Raw genomic sequence first — 9,836 nt, 5'->3', positions numbered from 1 at the left:
TTGCTGTCATAGCAACAGGTCCGTAAGCTTAAACCTGCTCTGGAGCAGGTTTATTTCATGTAAACAGGATTAGATCGCATCTATTTAAGCAGAACTGATACTTAAAATCTGTATGCTACCACCGCTACTTTATTACAAGTGTATCCTACTGATCCAGGGACAATAATTTAAAATAATAATCATTTAAAAATTAATTTAAAGATAGTATAATAATGTTGTGTAGTCTTTAATACTATAGACACAGCCGGTTTTACTCAATGAAAGATTTATTCGTCATAAAATGATTACTTCATAATTGTATTCGAGTCTTACACACATGCTATACAGATAATGTAGAGTCGTGCATTAATTTGAGTGGTGACAGCTATTATGGGAGTGGCTTGATGGAACGCAGGAGATGCAGATAAGGTGATCTTGACCCTTAAGAAACTTTAATTAATGCTGTCACATAACAAATCTGTTCAAATATAAAATTAAATGAATTGCTAATTGCTGCATTGAAATAAAAATGTAAAGCCTGTACAAAAATTTGAATATCGTGAATATAAATAGGCTAATTGGGAATCATGTAAAACATTTTAATAAAATAAAAACACATTTCATTTATCTATTATAACATTTATGTAGTTTTGTTCGCTTGGCTGTTTCCTTATAAAAGTCCAGAAATGTCGCTGCATTGCTGATCGTGGTTTAGAGTATCGATACATAGCCCCTTTTAAACCAACCCATGAACGCGCAATTATCTCAGATAACTCAATCCAGCCATACTAATCATCAACAACAGGTGCGTTCGAAGAACCGAGCCAGATCCTGATTAGCACGATGATATCATCTTGGATGTGTCATTTGATCTTGGATGTAATAAGCGACGTACGAAGAACGGGCCCCTGGTCTCACAGTCTGACTAGCTGAAAAGTGTCTAGAATCAACAGACCATCCCAACCAAACTGGTAAATCAGCTAAACCGTCGTTGTGGTTGTCGACGCACTAACCACAAGGCTATTGGCGCCAACCGCCTTTTAGTTTTTAACATATTTTCCTCTTCTTTTTTTCTTTCAGCGCTGTCAACATGTCTAAGGCCACTGTTAAGAAGCTGCACTGGCGCTCGAAAGTGCAGGAGAGCTTCGTCCCACTGGGCGGAGCCTCGAGAGAGCTTGGTGTGGCCATTGGAGGGGGTGCAGATTATGGAGAGTTCCCATTTGTTACAGCAGCACCTGGGGGTGGAGCCACTGTTGGTGACATCATCCTAGAGATCGGTGGTACACCTGTCCTGGGATTGACCTTGGGAGATGTGCGAGGGGTTCTGAACTCATGTCCACATCCCATTCGGATCAAAACAGTATTACCAGGTACTCTATTTATCGATAAGAGCAAATTGACTGGTGCGTGATTAGGTACTGTAAGTTGGAGAACTACTTTGCATTGGATAAGAGAAGGTTAATGCAAAAAGAAGAATTCCTGAATATTCTTTTGAACAAGATACAATTTGCAGAATAGAATTAGATCAACTAAATTTTAAATGGAAATTCTGTCATCATTTCCTCAACGTCATGTTGTTTCAAACCTTTATGACTGTCTTCTGTGGAAAAGGAGAATCTTTGAAGAATATTCTGACCTTTTTTATTTAATATAATAAAACTGAAAGGGGACTGAAGCTGTCAAAGAGAAGAGATTCTAAAAAATAGTATAAAATTGGTCCTTAAACTTGTGTGCTATATTCCAAGTCTTTTGAATTAGGAAGAATGAAATCAGTCCAGTTCGAAAAAGATTCTGAACTGATTCAGTGAAAACATCTGACTGAAAAGTTTCATTCATGTTGAACATTGGTATTTCTCACAAACGAGAGATGTCAAGATTTTCAGTTAATATTGACTTTATTTCTATTCTAAAGTTTTTTTTTATTGCTTCAGAACTCTTGGAATGTAGTATAAAAGCGGTATGGACTACTATATTATATTTTTATGGTGTTTTTTATCATTTTGGATAAATATTTTGTCCATTTTGGCCTCAGTCTTCATTTACTTTCATTATTTTGGAAAGTGCGTTCAGGATTTTCTTCAGAAATTCAATTTTTGTGTTCCACAAAAGAAATAAAACAAAGTTTGAGGGTGAATAAATATTGACAGAATGTTCTTTTTAGGTGAAATATTTCTTAGACTAAAGTGTTTTATCTCCTTGGAGGCTTCTTTCTGAAAATGGAGATAAGGGATATCAGTAACTTTCCAGTTAATGGGTCACATCTGCAGGTTGAATCTGTGACCTTTTCATTACTAGCCCAGGTCTTTCCTCACAAGGCTGCTACACTCCCCATTATGTTATTTTGGGAGGTTTTATCTGCATTTTGTTGCACTTATTAAATTAAATATTTGGGTTGTGTGAGAGCTTCATACCTACTGACAATATACAGCCCGAGTAGATCACTTGTGACATGTCACCCGTTAGTGTCATTCTGCCTGAGGATTGTATTATCCTAATCTAACCTGCCTGAATACGTCAGTTCAAGATACTCCATGAGGATTTGATTTACTATATTCATGTCTAGCTTCTACACAAAGAAGTGTTAAGAATTTTTAGTTGTTCTTGACACCATAAATGAATGCTTAATGAAGGCATTCACTCTCTCATATTTGACAACATGTTGTGAACTAACAAGAATGTCAAATTACGCTTTTTTGTGTGAGATACAGCATCATTTGTATAACAAACAATGGTTTTAAAAACTTTTTTATTAATTAAATTACACAACAAAAATATTACTGAAAGGTTTTAGATGTTTTAAGGATTGAATGGTTGAGCATAGCAACTTTGCTGCTTGGTTTAGAAACTAGAATTTTTGGAAGTAGAATAGTTATTTATGGAAATAACAAAAGTAGAAACAAGAGTGGAAAACAATACTTTTTTATTCCTACTGAATTGATGATACACTACAGTTTCAAAGTTTGGGGTCAGTAAGAATTCATTTTACAGTAAGGACATTTATAAAGTTACAAAGTGTTTCTAATAAATGCTGTTCTTTTGAACTTTCTATTAATCAAAAATCCTGTTTTTCATATTGATAATAACAAACGTTTTTTGAGCATGAAAGCAGACATTATTTCTAAGAGATCATGTGACACTGAAGACTGAAATAAAGGCTGCTAATTCAACTGTGCCATCATAGGGGGAAAAATTCATTTTAAAATACACATTTTAACAGTTAAAAAACTAAGTTTTAACAAATTACCAAGTACACAAGTGTCCACCTTCCCACAATTCAGTGTCAGACATTAAGTGGATGTGATATCCCCCACTCTATTACTAGACCTCTCCGGAACTCTCTACCCTGGTCAGCCCGATTGATCACTGTTAGCGTTGGGGGGTGGAGCCCGGCATCGGCGAGTAACAGTGCGGGCAATCCCCATACATAGTGTATAAAGACCATCAATATACTGAATGAAAGGAAGCTGTCTGTCATCTAAGGTCATAATGCACTTTTAAAAAATTAATAAATCGGCGGGAAATGACTCATCCTACCGTCCCCATGAGTCCTTGAGGAGTCCATGTGTTGAGTTTGTGTGCGGAAAAGACCACCAGATTATATTAAGTGCAAAAATCAATACAGAGAAGCCATGCGGGGCGGATAGGTCCTCGTTAGGTGCTCCGCAGTGCTTGTTTGTGACAACAGTGCACTGACTTTAGAGACTTGTCTCTAAGCGTGCGTGTGTGGTATTAGGACTGAATTCAGGGTGAGAGACCGTTTTAACCTTGTCACTTTTAAGGTGTATTTCAGTTTGTTTATTTTTAGGACAGCATCTTTGACAGTTTCACTTCGCCAGTTCACCTTTTTTCTCATATTTCCATGGTGACAGCAGTGTTCTATTTGTGAATTTGGTGAACAGTGCTGTTATTAAAAAGTGGTTTCAGATCTCTCCATCTCATTCTTGCTCATGTGTTCTGTTTGTAATCTGCAGGCTCAACTCTCTGTAAGGATCTGAGACTTTACCTGAGCAAGTGTTTTACACCCGGATCCATGGACAGCCAACTCCAACAGGTCATACGAGAGAACCTCTACCTGCGCGCCGTGCCCTGTAAGTGACGCACACCTACATTATTCAGTAATACAGGGGTCTTTAACACAGGATGTCAAACTAATTTTGGAGAAAAAAGATGAAAATGTGCGTCAAGTGGCCAATAGGTTGTTTGCACATGACGTCACTGATGATGCGCAAAATGCAGCTGGAGGGCAGGAAGTGATTTTTCTCTCCATAGGAATCACTAGCAGAAACTCCAAATGCCAGTGTGTTGTGTTGTTTATGGATGCTTAAATTGGCCAAACCGAGAAACCACAAGGAGCTTTTATCGTGTATGAAAATGTGTTGTTCATAAGTGGGGAAAAGTCAAGAATTTGATTGAAAAAGTGGCTTGTAAACCTGCGTCTGCGGTCGGGAGGAGCGAAGCTCGTGTGGTAATGCTCGCGCGTGCAAATGGTTATTATAGGATATAATAATATATTAAGATATTAATAAAGATATAAATAGATTGGACTGCCACCTCTCACGTATTGTGACAGTCAGAATTTACTCAGTCCTAAATGCCACACGTAGACACGATGTAAATAAGATATTATTTGCAGTTCAGAGAGCTTCACTGATTATAAAGGAACATTGTGAGATTGTGATCAATTGAAGCGAGTGACAGCTTTTTAGTGATTATATGGAAGCACTATTTGCTCGCTTTCTAGGCAGGCTATAATCAATTCAGAATTTGAATAAGTTTTGTTTTTAGGTGCTGCTAACAGGACCAACAGCCACATAACCTGTACATGCAGCAAAGTTTCAGGAGTGACTGAAAAAGAACGGATGAGATACAGGAAAGTCGGTAATGTAGGCTACTGTTTTAGGCATGATGCATTTATATATATATATATAGCGCTTTCATTGAATTGCTGCACCCCCAACGCGCCTTACAATTGTATGAGGGGATCTCTCTTCAACCACCACGCTATTACAAGAGAAAGGTATTGATAATCATAACATGTTGGACGTGATCCTTATGTTATAAAGAGGAGCGATTTTTAAACAAAATTTAAATACTTGCCTGCCATTAAGGTGATGGATATAGACTAAGCAACTAACCCTGATTGTAAACAAGCTATTTCGAGTGAATCCCGTATTTATATGAGTAATGTGGAATATATGTCACTCCTGAAACTTTGCTGCATGCAAGTTACAGGGTATGTGGCGGTTGGTCCTGTTAGCAGCACGTAAAACAACTTCTATTTGAATTCTGAATCAATTATAGCCTGCCTAGAAAGCGAGCAAATAGCACTTTCATCTAACGTTAATCACTAAAAAGCGGTCACTCACTTCAATTTATCGCAATCTCACGATTGCGTGAACTGCAAACAATATCTTATTTACATCGTGTCTATGTGTGGCATTTGGCATTCAGTGAATTCTGACAGTGTCACCCTGTATCTATTTATATATTTCTTTATTCATATTTTAATATATTATGATCATATATTAACCATTTGCACACACGAGCATTATCCGGCTTCGCTCCTCCCGACCGCAGACGCAGGTTTACAAGCCACTTTTTCCAGCATTTTTCATTCAAATTCTTGAATTTTCCCCGCTCATGAGCAACACATTTTTGTACACGATAAAAGCTCCTTGTGGTTTCTCGGTTTGTCCGATTTGAGCATCCATAAACAATGCAAGACACTGGCATTTTGAGTTTCTGCTAGTGATTTCTATGGAGAGAAATCACTTCCTGCCCTCCAGCTGCATTTCGCGCGTCGTCAGAATCACGTGATTGCAAACAACCTATTGTAAAATGTATTAAGTTAATTTGCTGACTGTCTAATGCTTTTTCAAGACAAAAGTACTCACTTCAACTGGTAAACTCTAATCTGACTGAGTACACAACTTTTGGGAGTAAAGGCAAATTAGTGTGTCTAAAAACAAAGTCATGTTTACAAGATACCAGATTGGCACAACAAGTGCTTTTGAGGATAATATAATCGCTGGATTTGTCCCTGTTTGTCATTAAAGGTGCACAAAGGCTTTATTCAGGCTTCAGGGAACTCTGATTTTTTTTAAGTTACACATAGCCAGATATTTCTGTTGAGTCGTGGGTTGTCATATTAATGATGAAATCTTACATACTGTAGGTTCACCATGCGTGAGACTTTAGTGGTAGATACTGTGTTGTATATTATGAAAAAGTATCAAGTAGAAATGAAAAAAAGTAGCTTTAGAAAGAAAAAAATTATTTGATTCAACATAAAATTTATTAAACATAAATGTTTAGACTACAATGGCCTAACATAAATTATGGAACAAAAAAATAAGTTAATATGAGAAACATCTTAGTATTTTTTGTTCATTCGATGAAAGTAATTTTTAACCAAAACAGCTTGGTTACCAACAGTCTTCAAAATACCTTCTTTTATGTTCTGCAAAAGAAAGAAACTCATACAAGTTTGGAATGACATGAGCGTGAGTAAATGATTACAGAATGTTTCATTTTTGGGTGAACTATCCCTTTAATGTCTTTTTTTTAATGAAATGTTAGGCTACTCTAAATAAGAAAGTAAAACTGCCAGTAGGTGGCGGTAAATGTCTTTATGTCTAAGTCATTGAGTCATTCATTCGATTCATTCAAACAGCTGATTCATTCAGGAATGAAGTAAATGGATCTCTTTATGAACAAGCTATTGAATCATTGGTTCATCCGACTCGTTCAAAACGCTAATTCATTCAGAAATTGTGTGTTGCTCAGAGATGCACAACAGTTCTGCTGTGACTTTATAAGTAGTTTTTTCGTGGACAAAATTGAGCAAAAACAGACAAATATAACACAATATTAACTTCTTATTTACTAAACTGTTGTATAAAATCACATTTGCACTAATATTGGTATTTTTCCATAACTAATTCATTAAATTAACACATTAAATTGACAGACCTAATAAAAATAAATGATTTTAATCTGATTTCAACTGTCTACATAAGTGGTTTGGATTAGGCTTGTGAAAATTTCATTTGAATTTTGTGTTTTTTTTTCTTCCTATTCAGGAAATTAAAAAAGTTAAATGAGTGAGCAAGATTATTTTTACAAGCAAAACTCTTATTTTTTTTCTAGTACTATAGAACTATTCTAACTAAAACTATTCATAGAGACCACCGCTCCATTATTTCAATTCATTTTACAATGCAAAATGTACATGACCTCATGCTTTTTAGTCATAGGTCTGGCTACACGAGATTATACAATGTAAAATGACTCGGTGCTGCTTCTCTCCATCCACCAAGGGCTTCTTGACCTGAAAAAGGTTGAAGACCCCTGAAGTAGAACAACTGCAGTGAAAACACAGATGAGAAAGATACTGAAATACATCAGCCAGCAAAGGCATGCATGCAATCTCATGCTTTAATGCTCACAGTGACTGTAAACAAATCCAATTTACAATCACATCAAACCTCATGTGGAGTCAAAGGTTCAGTCACTTTGAGGCAATGCAATGCACTTTAACCATTGCCATGGAAACTGTCATCAAATGTCACAGCAGTGCACTCATTGTGAATGGCACTGTTTAATATTTTGCCTTGGCAACAAAACTGCAACTATATTCAGAAATTATTGCATGCATTTATTAATGTATAGCTCCTGCTGGCCCCTTTAAAACATCAGGCACCCGTTCACCATCACAGCTGGTGCATTTCATCCATCCCGCATGATTCAAATTTCACCTATTTCCTGCTCTTGAATTCCAAAGCTGCACATTTGTCTTTGTCTGCAGCCTGAGGTACCCTGCTGTGCCTTTCAGCGCTCCTGTGCACGCATATACGCATAAACGCGTCAGCACCCAAACACGGACCCATTCACGCATGCTTGCTAATGTACACATAAGCACACTCATTTTTGTGCATCCATTCACATAACGTTTTATCTCTGTTCAGTTACATAGCCTGTCTAGTCGAAATAAAACGGCTTTCCTAAATAACACGTTTATTCATCACATCATTATTTTGACACCATAAAGCAGCTAATTTTACTGTCACTTCTCTGAATTGATTGCAGGCAGTTAGAAGACTGTGAACTGTAAGATACTCCTCTTTTCTGTTCTTTTTAAGATAAAATAGCACAGGTGTGTCAAGAACACGGCTATGTTTAACCAGGTGCTGAACATCATGCTAAATGGTTATCATGGGGTTGCATTGGGGCTTTTAGAGACAACATAAAGTCAGCATTATTTACTTTTCTAAAACATGTTCCTGGTCTTATTTTGTGTAATTCATCAGTACATGTTATTCCCAAAGAAAAAGAAAAAAAGTTTCCTCGAAATATTTCATCAAGATGTAATAACTTGCTCAACTGTCCTTTCCAGCTGACATCACAGATCACTATATTTCAACCCCAACCACCTGGCTCTGTTCTGAAAATTTACGCCTGCTTTTCACAATCCAATCAGTTCCTGGTGGATACATTTTTATTTCCTGTTAAATGTCCAGCTTAACTCAGAAATCTCACGTTACAGATGTAAAAAGTCCTCAGGGTCAAAAATCCTTAATGTCTCAATCTACACATTCATTAGAGATTAATTTCAGAGTGAATGAATTTGAGTTTGAGTGTTTGAGTGTGTTACATTAAAATGCCATTATTTCAAGAGAAAAAAAACACTCATATGCTTTTTGCATGGGCTGTCATGTCATATATGGGCTGTATAATACCTGGGGACAATGCAGTGTTTTGTTATTAATAGATGATTTATTGTATATAGTGGCTGAAGGCTTTTAAGTCATTACAATCCTGCTTGATGTTGAATAACTATTGATAGGCGCACTAACTTATAAACCACATACCTTTTCTCTTCCTGAAGACTTTTGCTTCGCATGCCTTAAAATTATTTACAATAAGACAAATTAAGCTTTAAAATAAGCAAAAACAAATAAATATCAAGATATTTCTTATATTAATTTCAGGATTCCAACGATCTTGTAAAACCTGAATATACGAGAATTTTTTAAATTGTAGACCTGGAAATGAAAAAATTATGTAAATTGATCAAATGATAAAGTGCTGTGGGCATTTGTATAATGAATATAAATTTGTCTAGTCATACCAAGCTCTAAAATAATTTTTTGGGAAGAAATTGTGGGTAAGGTATCTTTAAATCCATGTTAATGCTTATCAATGCTTAAACAACAACAACTGGAAAAATCATGTAAATTCATGGATTAAAAAGAGTGGGATCCCTGAACAGCATTCAGCTCTTAAAACCTGTCCATACAGTAGATTAAAATATGTTTTTTAAACAAGACTAGGGCTAGGGGGCCTTTAAAAATTTGTTGTGTACAATCAGGGGCTTTGGAGTCAAAATGGTTGAGTTCTTCATATTTGTTTATTAAATATTTAGGCTGAATTTATAATTTTTTTCAGCTACCAGTATGAGTTTTTTTCCCCAATTCTATTCCACAGATGTAACCCAAAATTCATATTCAAACAAATTTCATATACAAACATGTGGAACAGATAGGCCTTGTTTTGGATATAGGAGTTATTTACTGCTCAGCTGAGTTTGTTTGCACATGCATTTGAGTTTGTGTGTGCTCGCAAACACATGGTGAGGGTCAGGGCATCACGTCAGAGCTCCAAATGCTCAAGCCAATCAGAATCAAGAGAAGCACCCTCCAGACTGTGGAGAAAAGTGCCGTGCTGGCTCGGTTCTGTCCTCCAACATTATCAGCAGAAAGAACTGAAAAAGAGCCCTAATGGAGAGAAAACAAGCATGTAACGCAGACTGATGGCTGAGCCTGCTGATGTCTTTATTAAGGGTCTCACACACAGCT

At 36.4% G+C, this 9,836-nt stretch overlaps 1 protein-coding gene across 1 annotated transcript in view; it reads left to right on the top strand.

Moving 5' to 3' along the window:
• Positions 1-9,836, top strand: part of LOC107550107 (membrane-associated guanylate kinase, WW and PDZ domain-containing protein 3-like) — a 43,127-nt gene that overhangs the window by 8,641 nt on the left and 24,650 nt on the right. The window contains 2 exon segments of the mRNA XM_016231334.1: positions 1,060-1,349; positions 3,951-4,067. Coding sequence (XP_016086820.1) covers positions 1,070-1,349; positions 3,951-4,067 — 397 coding nt within the window. The 5' untranslated portion in view covers positions 1,060-1,069.

Source organism: Sinocyclocheilus grahami, unplaced genomic scaffold, assembly GCF_001515645.1.
Source record: "Sinocyclocheilus grahami isolate Dianchi unplaced genomic scaffold, SAMN03320097.WGS_v1.1 scaffold16.1, whole genome shotgun sequence".
Classification (NCBI taxonomy): Eukaryota; Metazoa; Chordata; class Actinopteri; order Cypriniformes; family Cyprinidae; genus Sinocyclocheilus; species Sinocyclocheilus grahami.
The sequence above is the reverse complement of the archived record's forward strand: the minus strand, read 5'-3'. Positions and strand labels throughout refer to the sequence as shown.